This window comes from Nanorana parkeri, unplaced genomic scaffold (assembly GCF_000935625.1).
Source record: "Nanorana parkeri isolate BGI_ZX_2015 unplaced genomic scaffold, ASM93562v1 scaffold1432, whole genome shotgun sequence".
NCBI lineage: Eukaryota > Metazoa > Chordata > Amphibia > Anura > Dicroglossidae > Nanorana > Nanorana parkeri.
The window spans coordinates 552,906-577,089 of NW_017307700.1; the positions used below are offsets into that span (position 1 = coordinate 552,906).

Here is a 24,184-nt window from a genome sequence, read left to right on the forward strand (position 1 = left end):
CAAAAATTCTGTCTTTTACCATAATATTGTGTTGGTAAAAACTAAAAAAAATGTTTTGGGCTTTTTAGGATGTGTCCGATTTTTCAAATCTCTAATGTAACGGGGGAAAACTTGGATCTGCTCAAAATGTTCCTTAATTTGCTGTCTCCGCGATGCAGCTCAAGGGAAGAAGAACCTGCAGAGTTCCAGATTGATGATACGTACTCAGTACCAGTAAGTTTAAAAAAAAAAAGTACAAGTGCAAAAACAAGAGGCTATAGTGTACAAACTTTGTATCCTTTATTTTTATTTTTTATCATTGGACATTCATGGGTTTTTTTGTTTTTGTTTGTTTGTCGCAGGGTGTTGGCACAGTGGTTTCAGGAACAACATTAAGAGGACTGATTAAGCTAAATGATCTACTGCTATTAGGACCTGACCCTCTTGGCAACTTTACTTCAATTGCAGTGAAGTCCATACATCGCAAACGCATGCCCGTCAAAGAAGTACGAGGAGGTCAGACAGCATCCTTTGCTCTAAAGAAGGTACAGCAATGATGCAATTATGTAATATCAAAATAGTTCAATAACTGTAGCACCACCATACTATTGTGTCCCTTATATCAGGGCTCAAAATGTCAAGCCCTGAGTTACTAGCCAGGCCTTAAGAGTTACGCGCCACAAGTTGCCCCCACCTAACCCCTACCCTGCCCCGGCCGTAACTCCGTCAGGTGTGACGCAGATTACAGAGATCGGTAACAACGCCGAGTACAGAGACCAGCGGTGTGACGCTCAGTACAGAGACCAGCATTATGACGCACAGTACAGAGACCAGCGGTATGACACAGAGTACAGAGGCCAGTGGTGCGATGCAAAGTACAGAGGCCAGCAGTATGACACAGAGGTCAGTAATCTAACGCAGAGGTCAGCAGTGTAATGCAGAAAACAGAGGGACTTGCAGTGCACATCTGATCTGATTCAGGTGCGCTCTTCCTCTCTTGGGGGGGGAGGGGGTGCAGGGATGCTACCTCCATGTACTGAGGTGAAGCCTCCAGCAGCCTCCCTTCAGGTCCAAAATTGTGTGTATCTTCCTGCACTCCTTACTGTATCTCCTAGGAGATGATGTCTGTAATAGGGTGCTTGTAGCGACCACGGAGGCACCGTGTAGTCAAGTAGTAATTCCAAAAGATGTCACCAGCACTCCAAAAGTAGATTCAATATATTTTAATGACAACGGTCATTCAAAATCACAAGTACTTTCGGGGCCACGTTGGGTCCCCGTCATCAGGCTCAGAATAACACACTGTGCAACCCAAACCTACATATATACACATCTGTGACCTTTAAAAACACAGCCAATCCCGCCCCCAATTGCATAACAAGTACATGTTTCCCGCCCTGTCAGTTTTGAATTAGGTAAACAACTGGTCAGTTAATAGCTGTGTGGTAGTACCGCCCCTCTGCTCACTCGCGCAAGCGCATAATGAACTGGAGGGCCGAGGCTTTGCATGAATACAGGTTCCAGCGTAGTGCAGAGATCTAACGCCATTGGTCCACCTAGTCATGTGGCATGTTAAACAGGATCCATGGAAATTACACAGTGTATATACAGTGTACAATATATTGACTGACACTGTGTAATTTCCATGGATCGTGTTTAACATGCCATGTTTAAATAGAAAAGACATTGAGGACACCAAATCCTCAATTTCTTTTTCAGCAGCCTCAGCACTCAATGAATGGGAAGCACTCAGTACAGAGGCTTCCCATTCACATATTTACTATCAGCTGTTTCTGAATGGGGAGGAGCCCCTGTACTGACTGCTTCTCCCCATTGAGGAAATCTTGAATGAACAGGCTGTAATGTAAATCACTGGAGTGATCAGACGATCGTTCCAGTGTTTGTCCTTCTCACACGGAGGACCGGTAAATTTCAATGATATTTACTGATCCCCCGCTCTGCCATGCACAGGATGACACTGCCATGCACTGAAACTGACAGGATGACAGCGGCTCCGATCTCCTCCCCGCTCGGCCACCCTGACAGCTGCGGGCGCGGGTTCTCTCCCCCTCACCGCTCGGCCATCCTGACAGCAGGCAGCGCTCCCTCCTGCGCCCCCCCCTGAAGTGGGGGGCGGACGAGGGAGCACTGTCATATCGGATGGCCAGCGGTGAGGGGGAGAGAAGCCACCCCCAGGATGAGCTGTGTCAGCCGCACGGCGCCCTTGTTACCATGGCACCCTGTGCGGCCGCACAGCTCGCACACCCCTAAGGCCGGCCCTGTCTGAACGGACCAATTGGGGCAGAACCCAAAATCAGGGGAAGAGAGGAATGAGGGCCCCCGCCTCACAGGCAGGTGGTGGGAGTCACAAAGTCAAAAAGAACCCAAGACTGCTACTTTCACTAGATAAGACTCCAGCATGGCCAGAGATCACTAGAAAGGGTCCCAATATTCCACACCTTCCTGGGCCAGCGGCATCCAACACAGCCTCCCCAGGGCTGCACAGTCAGATATCTGTTTGGAGGTTTTCATGTATAAAATGTTATATCAAAACATTTTTAAACTCTATTTAATAAAAAAATATTTTTTTTTATCTTTAATTGCCTTGGAATTGTCTTGTGGTACCTTCAAAACCCCATCTTTTTCTTTCTGTAATTATCATTGTTTTCAGGGGTGTGGTGCCTAGATACTCAGGCCCTGGCCATTAATTAATTGTATGAGACCAGTGAACTTCGTTCCATCAGCAAGGGGTTTGTTCCTTTTTTTTTTTTTTGCCCTTTCTTTTCCTTTTTTTGCCTTGCACTGTGTTCAAATACCTGCTATATTTTGGAGGGCAGCAGTGGTGGATGCCTCTGTCTGAGCCTTTCCTTAGTGCTATCCCATTTGTTGTTGCTTTTCTTTGTTTTTCGGGTCTTCATGCTCACAGCTGTTGGGGTCTGTGTAGAGGAGGGGTGGGTTGGGACACTTTGGTTATTGTTGTTCATCTTGGAAGTATGTCTGCCCTGTTTTACTCATGCATGTTGGATTTCTATTGTTTCCTTTCAGGGATATGGTGGTTGTGCTGGTACGCTCGCAGACGTCCTTTTTGTTGATACCACCTACTCTATACTGCCCCATGTCTACCCTTAAATTGATATCTTGAAATGTAAGGGGACTCCATAACAAGGTTAAACGCCATGCAGTCCTAAAGTTCTTAAGACAGCAACAATCTGATATTATTGTATTACTGGAAACACACATGACACCTGCCCACCCTAATAATCCTAGGTGTCCTTGGTTAAATGCGTCTTACCACTCTACTTACACCTCGGCTTAGAGTGTTTTCTCCATCCTATTTCCCAAAAGTACAGGATGTGAAATCCTGGAGGCGCGGGTGGTCAACCTGTACTGATATTGGCATTCAATATTCCTCCTCTTTTTTGCTATGACTATAATACAAGATGGTATTGCTTTTATGTCTGCATACTCGTGGATGCAAGCTATCTGGTTGGGGAAAACAAATGGCAAACGCACTCATCAATGTGTTACCAGCTTTACAGCAAGGTGCACATGGAAGGGCCTTCCCTAATACAGTACAAACAGCAAAATGTTTTCCCAGCACACTCGCCAGCCAGCATGCAAAAAAACGTCTCACCGCTAAGGTTAAAAACAGAGGTTTAGATACACGTCTTCTGCATCTCCAAGATGGTCCTTCCCCCCCCCCCATACACACCCATCCACAATGGAAGCTAAATCATTTTTGGGTTAGACTTATCCCAGTGCCACCACTTTCGGAGGAGTAAGCCTTTTTCTTTGCCTCCCCCTCACCCACGGCAAATACCCCAATAATGTGGGAAGCATTTAATGGTCATGCACAATTAGTGTTGACCTGACTTATTAATAAGATCAAACGAGAATCTGCGTAGGCTGTACTGAGGGCGGAGGGGGTGCACCGAGAGGCTTTAGCCTAGCTTAATTAGTAGCTCTCTACTGAAACTGTGAACACTGTTAGATTTCGCTCTTGTGCAGCCAATGATATTCAGCTTATCAATACTAAAAACAAACTTTTTTTCCCCCTGCCAGAGGGTGTTAAAACATGGGAGAGGACCTCTTATGTCCCTGGAAATTAAAAATGCTTTTTGTTTATTCCCCCATGCTAAGGCTCCTGGCACTGATGACCTACCCTTTAAAATATTTTTGCTAAATACGCTAAAACCCTTGTTGCAAAGCTCTTAGATTTGTACATTGCGGCCTTTGAAACCTCTGCATGCCAGACTCTAAGAGGGAGGCCCTAATTATTCTGATACCAGAACCCAACAAAGACACAGGTCCATAGAGTTCAACCTTTGGGGGGGGGGGGGTCTTTTACAAAGATTACCTGTGCACGTGTATATATTTTTCACTGAGAAAAGTATGTAAGCAGTTCATGAATAATTCCATACTCTCAGCTGAAAAAATGTATAGAGGGCCTCAAGTAAAGCCCCCCTGATAGTCTCAGAGAGCCACACAATAGCATGTTTTCATCCTGCTGGATTTTCTTTGGCACTGTATTGCAATGGAATCTAAAGAGAAAGAGGGAGTAAAATACAAACACCCTAATTGATGCCAGTGGCCGTAATAACGTAGAGCATTAACCCTTTCGCTGCCAAGCCCTCCGGAACATTTTGCAACTCAGCTGGCCACGCCATTTTTGCAATTTTCCCCATTGATTTGATTTTCAATTTCTGCGTTGCTAGCGTTTGTAAAAGACCCCCCAAACCATATATTTTCTGAAAGCGCAGGCCCGGTAGAATAAAAAGATGGTGCTACCTGCGATAATTGCGCAAATGTTTCTCAAATTAATATTAAACCGATAAAAATACACAATTCAATTAATAAGCACACTAAAATCAGTATCAGCGCACAAAAAAAATATTTTCTGACTAAATCTAAAAGATAAAACTGTATTGAGTTAATAAAAAATATTTGCAAATTTGAAGTTGTGCCTTTTTGCGAAAAGGTAAAAAAATGAAGGTACTCAAAACTGTAAATAAACGACTTATGTAAAAAATTGTTTTTACGCCGTGTTGGTGTTTGTGTTGTGATAAAATGTTACAGGCATATATTTAATTGCAACACAAGGTATCACAATGCATGGCAATACGTCACAAAGCTTTGCCATGCGCTGCCACAGTTAATGTTTTTTTTTAAAGAAAAAAAATGTAAAAAACTATGCACTGCGATGCATTCTAACAACGCACTGCAGCGCATGTGCATGGCGTACACCACAATATGGTGCACGTTTATGTTATGTGTGTGGGGGGGGAGGGAGGGGTTGTGTGTTTTTTTTATTTTTTTACTCTTTATTTTATTTTTTTATTTATTTCTTTTACTGTTGGGATGAATAGGGAGAAGCCTCTGTAGTGAGGCTTCTCCCCAGTACGGCATACGGACCTGGCCAGCCGGGAACACTTTTTTTCCTCCGTATGTCGTACGTCCCTGGCAGGGAAAGGGTTAATCAGTATGGGCAATAAATGCCGCTTAATTGCGTTCAACGTAAAAAGTCTCTTATCCACAGGGTACGTTTTCCCTATTTAAACAAACAATTTCTGGCAGAAACTCAAAAGTAACACAAATAAAAAGGCCTACTCCACCTTAGGAGGCTAACAAACTGTAGTATCCCTCACTTTGTCCTATCGGAGCGGCTATTCCCGCTTCCAGTATAAATGAAAATGCATAGAAAACCAAAGTCCGTTACATACAGTTTTTCTGGCAGACCTTATTCCACAGATATTCAGAAGCTTAGGGCCGGCCTTAGGCCTTTAGGCGCCCTGTGCGAGAAAGCTTTACAGCACCCCTCAGTGGCCACACCCCCAGTAACCACACCCATTTTCCCCAATATCCGCACCATTTAAAGACTCCAAATTTGTTAAGCCGCAAAGAAACATTAAAAAGTATGATAAAAATAAAACTTTTATTTAAAGGTATTAAACTTGTACGCACAATAAAAGTATTCTTATCAAATAAAACAACAGAAGGCAAACAATAAATGTCAAACTAAAATAGAGTCTATACAAATAAAGTGTCAGGATGTCATGCCGACACCCTTTTTTCAAGTAAGTATATCTAGAAAAGTAAAAATAGAAAACAGAACACAAAACCTAGACTACATGTAAAATTATAGAATTACTATATGTCCGAATATACGAAAAATGTATTCAGGCACATAATAATTTGTTTGAGAATGTGCGGCGGCCATGTTGGCCACCGGGGTGTTCTGTGAATTCTTGCCACCATCTTGGAGGCGGGGAGCATGATGCCATGCATGCGTGGCGTCAGGTGACGCTACACGCCGATATTGGCCCCACCATCTTAGTGTATCCCTAGATATACTCCAAGATGGCGGCGCCCAACACGTGCAGTGTTCGATGATGTCATGCGCCCTGCCTCCAGAACACGCCAATGGCTGAATCCAAAATAGCATAAAAATTTGTTTTGTTTGATGAAACAAATGAAAAGTTTTTAGTTTCCGTTCATTTAATCTGAAATGAATTTTTAGTCTTCGCACATGTCTAATAATATGCGCGGCGGGGGCAGTTTTCACATTTTTCAAATAATTTTTTACATGTTTTATTAATTTTTATTATTTTTAATTTGTTTATTTTTTACTGTTGGGGGCCTCGGGGAAATATTAGGGGTCCAAACAGACCCCTGACATTTCCCTTTTAAAATAGAAGAGAAATTGAGGACACCAAATCCTCAATTTCCTTTTCAGCAGCCTCAGCACTCAATGTATGGGAAGCACTCTGTACAGAGGCTTCCCATTCATTCAGACACTAATAGTAAAATATTTACTATCACCAGTTTCTGAATGGGGAGGAGCCTCTGTACTGAGTGCTTCTCCCCATTGAAGAAATTTAAATCACAGCCTGTTCATTCATAACTGGGGACACATAGTACTATGTGTCCCCAGTTATTTACAAACACTGGAGTGATCAGACGATCGCTCCAGTGTTTGCCCTTCTCACACGGAGGGCCGGTAAATATCAATGAATAGAATTACTATATGTCCGAATATACGAAAAATGTATTCAGGCACATAATAATTTGTTTGAGAATGTGCGGCGGCCATGTTGGCCACCGGGGTGTTCTGTGAATTCTTGCCACCATCTTGGAGGCGGGGAGCATGATGCCATGCATGCGTGGCGTCAGGTGACGCTACACGCCGATATTGGCCCCACCATCTTAGTGTATCCCTAGATATACTCCAAGATGGCGGCGCCCAACACGTGCAGTGTTCGATGATGTCATGCGCCCTGCCTCCAGAACACGCCAATGGCTGAATCCAAAATAGCATAAAAATTTGTTTTGTTTGATGAAACAAATGAAAAGTTTTTAGTTTCCGTTCATTTAATCTGAAATGAATTTTTAGTCTTCGCACATGTCTAATAATATGCGCGGCGGGGGCAGTTTTCACATTTTTCAAATAATTTTTTACATGTTTTATTAATTTTTATTATTTTTAATTTGTTTATTTTTTACTGTTGGGGGCCTCGGGGAAATATTAGGGGTCCAAACAGACCCCTGACATTTCCCTTTTAAAATAGAAGAGAAATTGAGGACACCAAATCCTCAATTTCCTTTTCAGCAGCCTCAGCACTCAATGTATGGGAAGCACTCTGTACAGAGGCTTCCCATTCATTCAGACACTAATAGTAAAATATTTACTATCACCAGTTTCTGAATGGGGAGGAGCCTCTGTACTGAGTGCTTCTCCCCATTGAAGAAATTTAAATCACAGCCTGTTCATTCATAACTGGGGACACATAGTACTATGTGTCCCCAGTTATTTACAAACACTGGAGTGATCAGACGATCGCTCCAGTGTTTGCCCTTCTCACACGGAGGGCCGGTAAATATCAATGATATTTACTGATCCCCCGCCCTGCCATGCACAGAGCCGCTGTCATCCTAAAACTGACAGGATGACAGCGGCTCCGATCTCCTTCCTGCTCTGCCATCCTGACAGCTGCTGGTGTGGCTTCTCTCCCCCTCAGTTTATTACTGATTATCCCATCACCATTAAACAATTGGTAAATTAATATCATGTCCCCTCTGTCTTCGCTTTTCATGAGAGAACAAGTTTAATGCATGCAGTCTTTCCTCATAGTTTAGGTCTTCTAACCTCTTTTTTTAGCTTTGTTGTCCTTCTCTGGACTCTCTCCAGTTCAAGGACATCCTTTCTGTGGATCGGTGACCAAAACTGAATTGCATACTCAAGATGTGGCCGAACCAGTATTTTGTACAGGGGCAGAATTATGGATTTGTCTTTACAGTACATTCCTTTTTCTATACATAATACCCTGCTCGTCTTATTTGCTGCTGCCTGGCTTGGCATGCTGTTACTAAGGCGACAATCCACTAGGACTCCCAAATCTTTTTCCACCTCTGATTCACCCAGTGGGACGCCCATCACTGAGTAGCTTGCGTTTGTATTTGTAACTCCAAAATGCATAACCTTACACTTCTCAATATTAAACCTCATCTGCCATGTAGATGCGCACCCCCCTATTTTATCCAGGTCTTCCTGTAATATTTCTATGTTTTCTGTCGAGTTTATTACCCTACATATTTTGGTATCGTCTGCAAAAACTGAAATATTGCTATTAATATCAGTCCCGATATCATTGATAAAAAGGTTGAAGAACAATGGCCCCAAGACTCAACCCTGTGGCACGCCACTGTCAATCGAGGACCACTGGGAAAATTAGCCATTTATCGATACCCATTCACTTAGCCAGTTCTCTATCCAAGTACACACCATTTCATCAATGCCCAAAGACTGAAGCTTGTAAAGTAAATGTTGCTTTCCTCCATCTAGGTTGCCACTCACCTCTTTATAGAACGCTAATTGGTTTGTTTGACATGAACGGTCTTTCCTGAAGCTGTGTTGGTTGTCACTTATGATATCATACCCATCAGCATATTCATGAATATAGTCCTTTACCATAGCCTCAAATAACTTGCATACTATGACTGGTCTAGAATTCCCAAGTACGCTTCGCAAACCTTTTTGAAAAATTGCTTTACGCCAATCAGCTGGTACCTCCCCAGTCAGTATGGAGTCCTTAAAGAGCTAAGTACGACAATAGCGAGGACATTGTTCCTAATCTTTAAGTACCCACGGCAGGGACGTGAGGTCAGGGGAGGCAGGTGAGGCAGAGCCTCACCTAGAATTATGGAGGAAAAAGCTGCCAGCTTCATGTCTGAAGCTGACAAGTTTTTCTCCATTCAGATCGGAATCGAACAGGTAACACAGCAGGGAAATCCTCCCCGCTGTGTAACCTGTCATGGACGGAGCACCTCAGCAGTGAGGAGCAAGTGAGGGACAGGGAGGCTCCTCCTTGTAGCCTCTGTTACACTAGCTTGGGGGTGGGGCTTTGTCCAGTGGGGGTGGGGCTTCGGTCGGCGGCGGCGGGGCTGGGTAATGCATCACCCGGAGCAAGAGGTACCGCACGTCACTGACCCACGGGTGCAAGTTATCTGGTCCTGGGGATTTATTCACATTACCTTTTTGTAGTCTGTGGCGAACACTAGCTTCTGTCAACCACAGTGGTCTTGTTGTGTTCGTTGCTTTCCCGAGTAAATACTGTGGAGAAAAATGCATGTAATACTTTGGCCATCTCCCTGTTATTTGTGGGATATCTTGTGGGATATCTTTTATTGGAAGAATTTGTGGGGGGGTTTTCTTGTTGCAAATTCTGGCAATGATTTTTTCTATTTTAGCTGCCAGAATTGAACTTTTACATTTTCTGTTGCATTCCTTGTAGTCCCTTCCATTTGATATTTTGTAAATGCCAGTTTCTTTTTATTGATACGTTGTTTTACGTTCAGATTCAGCCATGTAGGTTTAGCTTTTATTTTTTATTTTTGTTGCCCAATGGTATGCACTGGCTAATGCTATTGTTTAGTATATCTTTAAAGCAACCCCACTTGCTATACATTTTAATGTAAATAATAATAACAGCTTCTCCCCTTCCCCCAACAACAATGGAGAATACCACCAGCTATGCAAGACTACAAGTCCCAGCAATAAACCCCCCCCCTCTTCCCCCACACTGGCCTTACCTGACTCCTGCAGCAGGCGCACTGCTTCATCCTTGGCGACCAGGGGGTGGAACTGAGTGGAGAGGGTCCTCTCCCAACAGAAGAATGTGCTGCCTGGCGGTGCCTGCTGTGTCGGTAGCGGCTCCGCTAGGCAGACAAGTGACAGGCACGGCCTCTCAATCCCCGCACAAATCCCTTCTTCTTCCCCCAGACAGCCACACACACACACAAACAATTCGCCCTCCCCCTGACTAGGACTCAAACTCCCTAGCAGACTTCTTTAAACTGAACATTGAACCTCTTAGCTCCATTGTGGAAAATAAAACACAGGCCTGGTCTAAACTACCACTGAGAGTAATGTGCCTCATGAAAATTATACTCCTTCCAAAAATTCTTTACATCATATGGCACTCACCCATTTACATACCTCTCTAATATTTTAACATTTTTATCGCTGTTCTTAAACCCTTTGTTTGAAGGAAGGGCAGGAATGAACTTAGTTGGAGAGTTGTTCGCTGGACAGTGGGGGATTGGCATTTCCCGACTTGCATCTGTACTATGTGACCTCCCAGCTCTTTCACCTGTTCAATTGGTCTGGTTCAGTGTCTGTGAGGATCCTGCATCTGGTCTCGATTCTCATTAACGATTAGTTGCTGCCACTGCTCTACTTCTCTGTTCTCCTCCCCCCTGGTGCTGGCTGCAGTGGTCTGTGTCCCTTTCAATCCCCTGGCTATTGCACCAAGCCACTGCCTGCTGTGTTGACATTGAGCTGCCTCAGCAGCTGAATCCAGTGAAGTGGAAAGGTGACACTAGGGGTCCAAAAGAGAATTTGTCATCTCCAATGTGCCATCACATAGGGGGCTTGTGAGCTCCCCCATGTGATGGCAATGAGGGGGGAAAAAATGAGGATTTTTTTTTTAAATTCCCCCCTAAATGTAAAGTCCCCCTGCAAACACGGGTATACTAACGGAATACCCCGTTAGTGGTATGGGTGCACCTACATAGAAAAACGATTGCGCTACACATGTCAGGTATTGCCGTGTGCGCTGGTGTGAGAGCAATCATTTTCAGCCCAATATTCATGGCTAACTCTAAACGGATGACTAGGCTTCTTATGTGTGTGTATGTAGCACACACAAACACACACACACTATATTACCAAAAGTATTGAGACGCCTGCCGTTACACGCACATGAACTTTAATGGCATCCCAGTCTTAGCCTGTAGGGTTCAATATTGAGTTGGCCCACCCTTTGCAGCTATAGTAGCTTCAACTCTTCTGGGAAGGCTGCCCACAAGGTTTAGGAGTGTGTCTATTGGAATGTTTGACCATTCTTCCAGAAGCGCATTTGTGAGGTCAGGTATTGATGTTGGACGAGAAGGCCTGGCTCGCAGTCTCAGCTCTAATTCATCCCAAAGGTGTTCTATTGGGTTGAGGTCAGAACTTGCTCATCCTTGTCTTTATGGACCTTGCTTTGTGCACGGGTGCGCAGTCATGTTGGAACAGGAAGGGGCCATCCCCAAACTGTTCCCACAAAGTTGGGAGCATGGAATTGTCCAAAATGTCTTGGTATGGTAATGCCACTGGAACTAGGGGGCCAAGCCCAACCCCTGAAAAACAACCCCACACCATAATCCCCCCTCCACCAAACTTTACACCTGGCACTAGGGATGCACCGATACCGGTGTTTTGGTACCGATAAAAAAAAATTCGGTACTCGCCGATACCAATTACCGAGTAACGGAAGTCCCATTCAGGAAGCCAGGTGGCGTGTAATGACTCGCCACCTGGCTTCCTGATTAGCTGGGCAGCGTGTAAAGAGTCGCCACCCGGCTTCCCGATTAACAAGAAAGTCCCCTCTTACTATAGTATGTGCAGCCTGTCACCCCCGGGGCCTCTCCAGCGAGAACGCGGCCTTCGTCCGGTACCCAGCCGGAGCCGTCTCGCCGGCCAATCAGGAAGCCGGGCGCCGTGTAATGACGCAACGCCCTGCTCTCTGATTGGCCGGGAGGCCGGCTCAATGCTCTCTTGTCATGAGATGACGAGAGAGCATGAAGCCAGCTTCCCGGCCAATCAGAAAGCAGGGCGTCGCATCATTAGACGGTACACGGCTTCCTGATTGGACGGCTCCGGCTGGGTACCGGACGACGGCCGCATTCTCGCTGGAGAGGCCCCGTGGGTGACAGGCTGCACAAGGTAAGGTAACCTTACCTCACGAGGCCAGCTTCCTGATTGTCCAGCTTCCCGACCAATCAGGAAGCCAGGCAGCGCATCATTACACGCTGCCCGGCTTCCTGATTGGCCCGGGAAGTCGGCTCCATGCTCTCTCATCACAAGTGACGAGAGAGCATGGAGCCGCTTCCCGTTCAATCTCGAAACCGGGCAGCATGTAATGACGCGCTGCCCGGCTTCCTGATACCGGAAGTACTCGTGCTAGGCATCAGAGCATTTGGGCGAGTACGAGTACTTGTCCAAATACTCTGAATCGGCACCGATATTGATACTAGTATCAGTGCATCCCTACTTGGCACAATGCAGTCAGGCAAGTACCGTTCTCCTGGCAACTGGCGAACCCAGGCACGTCCATCGGATTGCCAGACAGAGAAGCGGCGTGCTTTACACCACTGCATCCGACACTTTGTATGGGATGGTTATGTAAGGCTTGGATGCATCTGCTCGGCCATGGAAACCCATTCCATGAAGCTCTCTACGCACTGTTATTGTGCCAATCTGAAGGCCATATGAAGTTTGGAGGTCTGTAGCTATTGACTGCAGACAGTTGGGGACTTCTGCGCACTGTGCGCTTCAGCATGCGCTGACCCCACTCTGTCATTTTATGTGGCCTACCACTTCGTGACTGAGTTGCTGTTGTTACCAGTTGCTTCCACTTTGTTATAATAGCACTAACAGTTGACCGCAGAATATTTAGTAGCAGGGAATTTCACAAACAACTGAATCCAATGATTTGGAGGGTATCCCAATACTTTTGGTAATATAGTGTGTGTGTGTGTGTGTATGTATATGTATGTATGTGTGTGTATGTATATATATATATACATACAGTATATGTGTGTGTGTGTATATATATATATATATATATATATATATAACGGAAAATGTATTCATACTTACCGTAATTTTCTTTTCCTGGTTATACTCCATGGCAGCGCTGACAAATGGGTTAGCTCCTATTTCCCCAGTGCTCCTGTACGCAGGGGATGTGTGCTGGCTGCACCAGTGGCTTAGGCTGCTTGTTCGGCGGCCGCTACTTGAGGCCCTGGTCTGAGTGCGGCCTTCGGGTGGCGCCGCGGCTGCCGTGTGGGGACCCTGTTGGTTGTACCTGGGGCCCTTGGGGGGGTCTGCCGGTGGGCTGTCCTGGAGGGGCTGTGGCTCTATGGGGCTCTGTTGGTCAGCGGCTGCGTCCGTGGCCATCGCCGCTCGTTCGGCGGTCATGACCACTAATCGAGGCCCCGGCTTTTGCGGCCTTCGGATCGGCTCCGCGGCCGCCATCTTGGATGAGGGCAAATTTTCCCTTTCTTTTCGTCACTTCCGCCCGGGCTTCCTATAGCCTCGGGCGGATGGGGAGTGTCTTCCTTTCGGCTCGTGGATGCCGTAGGAGACGGACATAGATTGTAGAGTTCCTCCACCTTGCAGGGTCGGACATCTGGGCCTGGACAAAAACGCTGAAGGGTTGTGAGTAACTGAGGGTCCCTCCTTCCCTTGCCTGGGGGAACTTCCCGCGACGTCGCCTCATCCTGATCCGGGTGATTCCTCACATCCTGATTTGGCCAGTGAGGATGAGGCTGCGTTTACGCTCCTGGTCCAGGAACGTGAAATGGTCTCGGCGATGGTCCGCGCTGTCAGGGAGACCCTTAAAATTGAGGACGTTGCCAGCACTTCCGCGCTGCTGTACATGCAGTTTGGGACGCATAAGAGTAGGCGTTCTGCCAAGGTGTTTCCTTACATCTCCTTTTTTTATGATTTCATTTATAAGGAGTGAAAACGGCCTACCAAGTACTTTGCGGTTCCTAAGCGTTTCTCGGTTCGTTACCCCTTCGAGGAGGCCTTTGTGTCTAAGTGGTCTTCTCCGCTGGTGGTGGATCCCACGCTCTCTCGTTTAAACAAGGCCACGGTTTTTCGGGTGGAGGATTCTCCGTCCTTTAAGGACCCTTCCGATAGGAAGGCTGAGGCGCTTTTGCAGTCTCTGTACTCTATCTCGGGCGCTCTCATGCGTCCGTTCTTGGCGTCTGCTTTGGTCTCTCAGACTCTAACTGAGTGGGCTAAGATGTTACATCAGGGGTTTGCGGAGGAGAATGTCTCCCCCGCTTTCGTGGAATTGGCGGACCAGTTGGTGCAAGGCCTTCGCTATGTCTGCAATTCGGCCTTGGCTGCAGCGCCCTTGGTGTCCAAGGTGTCGGTGTCGGCGGTGACGCTTCGCCGTTTGCTCTGGCTTAAATGCTGGTCGGCTGATCAAAAAGGCTCTACTGGCTCTACACGAGTTGCCTTTTACTGGGGACCGTTTGTTTGGTTCCACCTTGGATGAGATCATTAAGGATCTGACGGGGGGTACGAGTACCTTCCTTCCCCAGGCGCGCAAGAAGGAGCAGCGCCGTAAGCCTGGGCCTACTTTCTCCGCTCACAAGCTTTTTCGCCCGCCCTCCGACAAGGGCGGTAGGTTTAACAAGTCTTCCTCTTCCCAATCCTCCAAGCGTCCGTGGCAGCCCAAGTCTGCCAAGCCCGCCGGCAAGCCCCAGTGTGCATGAAGGTCGGGCCCCGACTCTAGTTCCAAGGGTGGGGGGGGCGCCTTCGGCTCTATGCAGAGTTTTGGCTGGCCCACGTCTCCGACTCTTGGGTCCGGGAGCTGGTTTCGTCGGGCTACAAGATCGAGTTTCTGTCCCGTCCGGGAAGCCAATTCTTCCCGTCCAACACGCGACTCTCTCCTTCGCGGTTGGCGGATCTCCGTCGCGCTGTGGCGGACCTTTTGTCCCAGGGGGTGATTGTGCCGGTTCCGTCCTCGGAAAGGTTCAAAGGGTTTTATTCAACCCTGTTTACTGTGCCCAAGAAAGAGGGGGTGCGGCCCATCCTGGACCTCAAGCGCTTGAACACCTTCGTGCGGGTCCGTCGGTTCCGGATGGAGTCGATCCGGTCCGTGGTGGCCTGGCTTCGTCAGGGAGATCTACTGGCCTCCATCGATATATGGGATGCATACCTGCATGCACCCGTTTGCGAGTCTCATCAGCGGTATCTTCGTTTCGCGGTGGGGGAGGACCATTTTCAGTTTTTGGCGCTGCCCTTCGGGCTGGCGTCGGCCCCGTGTGTGTTCACCAAGGTGCTGGCCCCGATCCTGGCGCTGTTGCGTTGTCGGCGGGTTTCGATCGTGGGGTACCTGGGCAATCTGCTCCTGCGGGCGGAGTCGCATTCTTCGATGGTGACGGCTCTGGAGGTCACGGTGCGGTCCTTGGAGGAGTTCGGGTGGCTGCTGAACATGCAAAAGTCTTGCCTGGTGCCTTCTCCACGCCTGGAGTATCTGGGTTTGGTTCTGGACACTGTCGCGGCCCAGGTCTTTCTTCCTCGGGACAAGCTCCTGAAACTCAATTCCAAGGTCCGGCTACTGAGGACTCGCCAGTGGTCGCCCATTCGGTTTTGCATGCAGGTCCTGGGTCTCATGGTGGCCTCCTTTGAGGCGGTGCCCTTTGCGCAACATCATACCAAGACCCTGCAGAGGAACATCCTGGTACAGTGGGACAAGTCCCCCCTGTCCTTGGACAGGGAGATTCGGATCTCTCGGGAGGCGAGAGCCTCCCTGCAGTGGTGGCTTCAATCTCCGGCCTTGGTGCGGGGGAAGTCTTTTCTTTCCGTGCACTGGACGGTGGTCACCACGGACGCCAGCCTTTGGGGCTGGGGCGGGGTCCTGGGCTCCTTGACCGTGCAGGGTCGTTGGAGGAGTCCCGTCTGCCGATAAATGTGTTGGAACGTCGGGCGATTCGCCTTTCTCTCCTTAATTGGTCGGCCCGGCTCCAGGGTCTGGCAGTCCGGGTCCAGTGGGACAACGCCACTGCAGTGGCATACATCAACCACCAGGGCGGCACAAAAAGCGTGGCCGCGGGTCGAGAGGTGTTCGGGATTCTCTCCTGGGCGGTCTACATCCCGGGGGTGGACAATTGGCAGGCCGATTACCTCAGTCAGTGGATCCGGGGGAGTGGTCTCTGCACCCGGAGGTTTTTCAGCAGCTGTGTCGTCGCTGGGGGACGCCGGAGGTGGATCTTCTGGCGTCTCGGTTCAACCGGAAGGTGGACAGGTTTGTGGCCCGGGCCCTGGATCCCTGGGCGAAGGCAGTGGATGCCCTGGTGGCTCCTTGGGGTCATTACGGTCTAATTTACGCCTTTCCCCCTCTGTTTTTGTTGCCTTGGCTGCTGCGTCGGATCATGGCCGAGGGCGTCACCGTCATCCTCGTGGCCCCAGACTGGCCTCGGAGGGTGTGGTACGCGGACGTGGTTCAGCTGGTGGTGGACGCCCCATGGCGTCTGCCTCTGCGCCCCGATCTTCTGACCCAGGGACCTGTGTTCCATCTTTCTTTACAGTCACTGGCTTTGACGGCGTGGCTGTTGAGAGCCAGGTCCTGAAGGACCGGGGGTTGTCCGATGCGGTCATCTCCACTATGCACAGGGTGTGCAAAGCTGTCTCTCTGAGAATTTACCATCGTACATGGAGGGCTTATTTTGCCTGGTGTGAAGCTGGAGCCCTGTCCCCGCGTTTATTCTCCGTCAGCAGGGTGGCTCAGGGGCTGGCCTTGAGTACTGTGAAGGGCCAGATCTCTGCCTTGGCGGTGCTGTTTCAGCGGCCTTTGGCGTCTTACGCTCTGGTTCGTACCTTTGTTCAGGGGGTGACGCGCATTGCTCCCCCCGTACGCTCGCCTTTAGCTCTACACAAGCAAGGAAAGGGTGGGAAAAATAAACCATACAACTAAACACATTGCATGCCGAAACATTTATTATGTGACCTAATAGCGAGAAAGCAACACACTTCTGCCAAATTAGTCGTTAATCGCAGCTCTAACATCCAGTCGGTAATGTTTGATAAATATAGACTTGGAGGCCCATGTTGCCGTTCTAACGGTCTGGGCAGCAGAAACACACGCTGCTGCTGCCCAAGAAGAATCCATAGCCCTTGTGGAGTGAGCTCTTATCCCCTCCGGTGGAGAGACTCCTGAGATAACGAATAGTCTCTTGAACTACCGCCACTCTCTGCACCGCTCCACATATATGTGCAAATATCGAACCAAATCCAGAGAATTATCTGGGCCCTGTGAATCTAGAGTGGGCAACCCGTTCATATGGAAACTGGAATGGACTTCAGGCAGGAAATCAAAGACCAACCTCAAAATCACTCTGTCTTCTTGGAAACAGAGAAAAGGTTGCTCGCAACTGCAAGCCTGGAGTTCGGACACTATTCTACCCGAAGCCACCAAGGTGATGGTTTTGTAAGACAGAAACTGTAGGCAAACCTCCTCCAAGTGTTCAAAGGGTTCTCCCGAAAGCTTTGCCAAGAGGAAGATCCCAAGACGGGTAGAGAGGTTTCTTCGGCGGATTGACTTTCCCTACTGCCTTCAGGAATCCAGCAATATTGGCGTCTTGCGACCATCTGAGACCGGTGATTGCCGAAATATCGGATACCTGCACTGTAAGAGAACTGAGGCTTAAATTCTTATACAGACCTGATTGCAGAGACTCCAACATCATTTGGGAAGAAGGCTGAGCCGGATCAACACTAATGTCCTTAGCCCATGAGGAAAAAACAGACCACATCCTACAATATGATGCGGAAGTGGACAGTGAACAGACGCAAGTGTGCAGTCCCACGGATGTAGCAGAACGTCCTGGCCTTCCGCCCCCGGTCGAACCTTCTTGACAGGAATCTTCTGACTTCGCAATTGTTGCGGGAAGCCCTTAGGTCCACCTCCGGCTTGCCCCATCTCTGAACCAGCCTGTTGAAAACTGTTCTAGATAGGGACCATTCGGTCGGGTCTACCTGGTTCCTGCTCAAGTAGTCTGCTATTTGGTTTCTGTGGCCGGTAGGTCAACCGCCCTTACCCATATCAGATTCCGTACTGCCCATTTCATCAACTGAATTAGGATTTGCATCATGCTGGGGCTCCTCGTCCTCCATTGATGATTCAGATACGCTACCACCGTGGCATCGTCCACCATGACCTTTACCCAATTGTCGTGGACTTGGTCCTGGAAATAAAGAAGCGCCTGGAACACCGCCTTCATCTCCAGAAGATTCGAATATTTGTTCTTCCATCTCTGCGGCCACACCCCCTGTGCATACTGGTTGCCCAGGTGGCCTCCCCAGCCTGATCCGCTGTCATCTGTGATAATGGTCAACCATGGAACATCCCCAAATGGAAACCCCCTGAGCATGTGAGCCTCCTGGGACCACCATTCCAGTGAACTCCAGTTACCCTGATCCATTGCTCCGATACTTGTATGGTGTGAGAAACGACTTCTGAGCCACCGAGTAAGACCTATGGTTGAGGACATGGAGCCCAACAGGCTCATGAAGGATTCGCTGTGACTTGTGCACTGGTCCGGACCGCTTTTACCATGTGCCTTATCCTGTGGAATCTGTCCCTAGACAATTGAACGGTCCCATATTTGGTGTTGTATTCCGCCCCCCAAGTACACCATAGACTGTGTGGGAGTCAGGTTGGTTTTTCTTCATATTCAACCGCCATCCGTATTTGTTGAGGGTGTTGATAGAGACTTCTCTGTTCAATACGGCCTCTTCCTCTGAGTCTGCCAGAATCAAGACAACCGTCCAAGTAATTGAATAAGTCCACGCAGAGTCTCCGGATTCCCGCAATGATGGTCACCAAAACTATTTAAAAGGTTCTAGGGGCAGTGTTCAGGCCAAAGGGCATTGCTCGAAACTGAAAGTGCCTGTGACTGACACAAAATCTCAGGAACCACTGATGCTGCACAGTGATGGGGACGTGGAAGTACGCATCTTTGAGATCGATGGACACCATCCACATGTGTGGATGCACCACATTTACTATCATGTGAAGGGATTCCATTTTGAATTTCTTGATAGTGATGAAACTGTTCAAATGGTGCAAGTCCAGGACTGGCCTCCAGCTGCCCTTCAATTTGGGAGTCAAGAACAAGCAGGAACAGAAGCCTAGGAACTTATGTTCCTTGGGAACCACCACAATGGCATTTTGGGAAAGAAGCGAGACTATAAAATTCCAAATAACCTGCCCCTTTATTCGATCCATCGGAAGTTTGGTAGCAATGAATCTGCCTTTTGGGGGACCGGAACGAAACTCCAACCTGTAACCTTCCGTGACCACTTTCAGGACCGAGGAGTCTGCAATTGAGTGTACCCAAAGACCTGAGAAAGGCTGCAGCCTTGCACCTACTCCTATGTCTCCAGGATCGACACCCCTTGTAAGGCGTTTTCTGACTCGCTAGGACCCGCATTCTTGCCCCTCCCATATCTGGAAGGGCTAGATCCGCCTCTCCATGGTCGTGAGTGAGAAGACTCCTTTCCTGGCTTGTAGGATTTGGAGTCACGAAAAGCACTGTTTTCTGGCTAATGACTGAATTAGATCGTCTGAAGCCTCCATAGAAAAGTCAGCTGCCAGTTTGACGTCTTGAATCCTGTCCAGGAGTCTGTGCCTGCTCACGCCTCTCCTCAAATCGTCCTCCAACTCATCAATCCAAAGGTTGGATGTACGTGAAACTGAAGATAGGGCCACCGCCGGGTGAAGGCCCATCCCCAAAGCCGTGTAGGTTTTCATCAAATTATGCTTCATTTTGCGATCCATGGAACCTTTGAGAGACCCTGCGTTATCAACCGGCAAGGCTGTGCGTTTTTCCAACCTGACAACAGCTGCGTCAATTTTAGGGGCTGAGTCCCATGCACCTGAATCCGTGCTACTGATTGGGTAGAGAAGGGAAAACCTTCCTTTAGATCCCATTCGTTTTGCGGATTTATCCCACTCTTCCTTAATGAGCTTTTTTGTGATCTTGCTCACTGGGAAGGATGGTCTGCTGCGTTTCTGCCCAGCCAAATGCCTCGATAAAGAGGAGTATTCTCCTTCAGAAAGAGGCCTCTCTTCCGGGAATGACCGGCCTGTTTCACCCCTTTGGCCACCGCCTGTTGGATGAGCTCCAGGATGTCCGTAGAGCGTTTGGAAGTCCCTGCAGCCTCATACAAGCAACCTTTGCAGAGCTTCTTTCCTACCATAGCTTTGGCATCACAAACGCGCATATGTCAGATTTGCTTTTCTTTTTCCCCGAGGATTCTAACTCCACAGGGCTGAATTCAAAACAGAAAAAGGTTGCATTAGCCTCTTGCAAAAAATACACACTCTTTTACTCCTCTACCAAGCCACCTCACCTAGGCTCTATAGATGTGGCCCTGCGAGGTGAGGTACAGTCGTCCATGTTGCTATCGTACCTGAAGGGCTTACTGCCTTGTGTAAACAGTGAAGGTTTCATCCTCACACTGGCGCCGTGGGACAGGTGTTGGTTTTTCTCAAGTCTAGATTGTTTTAACAGTTGGTCCTATGAACTCCCAAGGGTCAGCTGTTGGCCTTAGCTATCATTTTCCAGCGTCCCTTGACCTCACCATTGTTTGTTTAGGAGATAGCTCATGTGCCTCTTCCTAGACCCCCTCCAGTTGGGCTGCACTCTTGCAGGTTCCATTCCTTGTTCTTTACAAATGTAAGGTCATTCAAGCATGTTGACTTTTTTCTGGCTTTGAAACATCCCAAGGAGTTGTTTCTCTACTGTTTTGGATGTGGTTAGAATTGTCAGAATTGTCCTGGTTTTATCTTTTTACATATTCTTTCTGATAATCTTATTCTCTTGTCTTTGCAAAAGGACCTTGCAGAGGGCTCCCTGCATCTTACCATTTCTAGACATGTTTGGTATCTATTTACTTGATGTAAAAAAATACAGCTACCGTTTTTTTTATTCTACAGGGCCTCTGTTTTCAGATATTTATTTGTTTGGGGTTTTTAAGTAATGTTCTATCCAAAAATCCAGATTGTAGTAAGTATGTGCAAAAATTACAAATTGCTCCTGTGCTATGGTGGTTTAATATGCTCGGAGTTATTCTTCAAAGTGATTCATTTTGCACCAAGTTTACTATATGGACCGTTTATGTATTTATACATAGTGATTGTGTGCCCCCTTAATCGCCTCTTCTCTAGAGAGAACAAATTCAGTTCAGCTAATCTTTCCTCATAGCTGAGCTCCTTCATTTCTGGAGTCTGTACCCCTTTTAATACAGGAAAGTATTTCTCATGCTTTAGAAACTGCAGCTATACTGTACATTGCATGCTATTATTGAGTCTATGGTCTACTAGAACAGTGGTCCCCAACCCCCGGGCCCGCAGACCGGTACCGGTCCGTGGATCAAATGGTACCGGGCCGCCCAAGGAACATTACATTATTTCCATTTTATTTACTGTGGTGTATTTCTCTCGGGTTTGTCCGACTTTCCAGGACGAGAGGTTAACCGGGAGCTGAGAGACGTCACCTAAAGCCGCACCAATACCGCGCATGCGCAAAATATCGTGATATCGGGGCGGTTTTAGGTGACGTCTGGAGCTGAGCGGCTGCAAGCGGCAGTGGCGTTGTAGCTTTGGTAAAGAGAAGGTGTGTATCTTCTCTCTGTTCACCGGTACTTTCTCATGTTTAACAGTGCTTGGTGTACGTGTATATTGTGTTTGCTCAAATTTAACCCACAAATTAGCAACAATGAGTTCGAAACAGACGTCGTTAGAAAGTTTCCTTGGGAAAAAGAAAAGACCCAGTGAAGAGACAGAAGAAGGGCCTTCAACATCAAAGAAACATGTAACTTTTAACCACTTCAAGACCACTTAAACTTACAGGTCTGTAATTACTTGTTAAAGACTTTGGTTCCTTTTTAACCACTTGCTGACCGTGGTGTTTATACCCCCTTCCTGACCAGGCCATTTTTCAGTATTCAGCGCTGCGGTACTTTGACTGACATTTATTCCGTCATGCAACGCTGTACTGAAATTCATTTTATACCATTTTTTGGGGACAGATAGAGCTTTCTTTTGGTGGTATTTAATCACCACTACGGGTTTTTTTTTTACTGTATAATAAAAAAAGTACCGAAATTTTTGAAAACAAACCTGTTCTCCCTACGTTATGTTATAAAACATTTATAATTACCCAATTTTTTGGTAAAATATAAAAGACGGGGTCACGTCGGGTAAATAGACACTAAACATGTCAAGCTTTAAAATTGCGCGCACCCGTTAAATCGCAAAAAACTACCATACTCAAAATTGACCATAGCCGACGCTTTAAAAGCTTTTACCGCTCATCTGTTTAGTGTTATTAGTGATTGATGACCCTAGAATTATTGCTCTCATTCCGACGTGAGTGGCGATATGTAACATGTGCGGCGCAATGGATGTAATCGGCGTTTTTGCACGTAGGCGGGCTTGACGCATGTTTGCATGTGGGGGCGGGCGACTTGAATTTTTTTTTTATTGCTTTGATATGGGATTTTAAATATTTTTTGTTGTAACAAATTTTTTTAGACCTTTTTTTTCCCCACTGAACTTTATTGCTATCACATAGGGAACAAACAAGCTCCCTGTGTGATTGCCAATTTTCAGTGACAGGTCCTCTTTATGGAGACATCAGGGGTCTTAAAGACCCCTAATGTATCCTAGGGACCCCCAGAGAAGCTGATGAAGCAGAGACCTGCTTCACCAGCTTCTCTCCGGTTTCTGTACCAGAGAGTGACACTGAATGCAGGCAGCGATGTAATACACATCACTGCCTGCATTCAGAAGAGGAGAGGAGATCAAACGGAGCTCGAGTACTGAGCTCAGTTTGATCTCCGGCCGCAGAGCTGCTGTGCTGGTCCCGGGCTCACACCGGCAACAGCGGAGCCCGGGATCGCCAGCAGTGGAGGCGACCGAGGGGGGGCGCACACCCGACCGCATATTACAAGCGATTGGGTGTCTCTACAGATGCCCGAACGCTTGTATGTAAACAGCCGGTTTCAAAGCCGGTTTCCCGCTCGTGCCAGGAAACGAGCGGCAGGCACGAGCTGAATGGGATAGGACGTCTAAAGACGCCCGCCCGCCCTCAAGAAGCCACTGTCCGGCCGTTTAATTACAACGGCCGGATGCAGGTATATATATATACCGCAGTGGGCCAAGCCAGTCATTAAAGAGTCCCTGAAACGTGTGGGTACAGTCCTGGCCAAAAGTTTTGAAAGTGACACACATATTAATTTTCACACAGTCTACTGCTTCAGTGTTTTAAGATCTTCTTGTCAGATGTTACTATGGTATACTGAAGTATAATTACAAGCATTTCATAATTGTCAACGGCTTTTATTGGCAATTATATTAAGTTTATGCAAAGAGACAATATTTGCAGTGTTGACCCTTATTCAAGACCTCTGCAATTCGCCCTGGCATGCTGTCAATCAACTTCTGGGCCACATCCTGACTGATGGCACCCCATTCTTGCATAATCAATGCTTGGCGTTTGTCAGAATTTGTGGGGGGTTTTTTGTTCATCCGCCTCTTGAGAATTGACCACAAGTTCTCAATGGGATTAAGTTCTGGGGATATTCCTAGCCATGGACCCAAAATGTATATGTTTTGTTCCCCATGCCACTTATCACTTTTGCCTTATGGCAAGGTGCTCCAATTTGCTCTTGGAGGATGTTTTTGTACCATTCTTTATTCATGGCTGTGTTCTTAGGCAAAATTGTGAGTTAGTCCACTCCCTTGGCTGAGAAGCAACCCCACACATGAATGGTCTTAAGATGTTTTATTGTTGGCATGGCACAGGACTGAGGGTAGCGCTCACCTTTTCTTCTCCGTAAAAGGTATTTTCCAGATGCCCCAAACAATCGGAAAGGGGATTCATCAGAGAAAATGACTTTACCCCAGTCCTCTGCAGTCCAATCCCTGTACCTTTTTCAGAATATCTTTTGCAGTATGTCCCTGATGTTTCTCCTGGAAAGAAGTGGCTTCTATGCTACCCTTCCTGACACCAGGCCATCTTCTAAAAGTCTTCGCCTCACTGGGCGTGCAGATGCACTCACACCTGCCTGCTGCCATTC

The 24,184-nt window shown here is 47.5% G+C and overlaps 1 protein-coding gene across 1 annotated transcript in view; it reads left to right on the plus strand.

The window, feature by feature from the left end:
* The window catches only part of GTPBP1 (GTP binding protein 1), a gene marked incomplete at its 5' end in the record, with an annotated part of 168,436 nt that overhangs the window by 61,407 nt on the left and 82,845 nt on the right, over positions 1 to 24,184 (plus strand). Inside the window, 2 exons of the mRNA XM_018569950.1 lie at positions 69 to 213; positions 342 to 524. Of these exons, the coding sequence (XP_018425452.1) occupies positions 69 to 213; positions 342 to 524 (328 nt within the window). The remainder of the gene's footprint in view (positions 1 to 68; positions 214 to 341; positions 525 to 24,184) is intronic.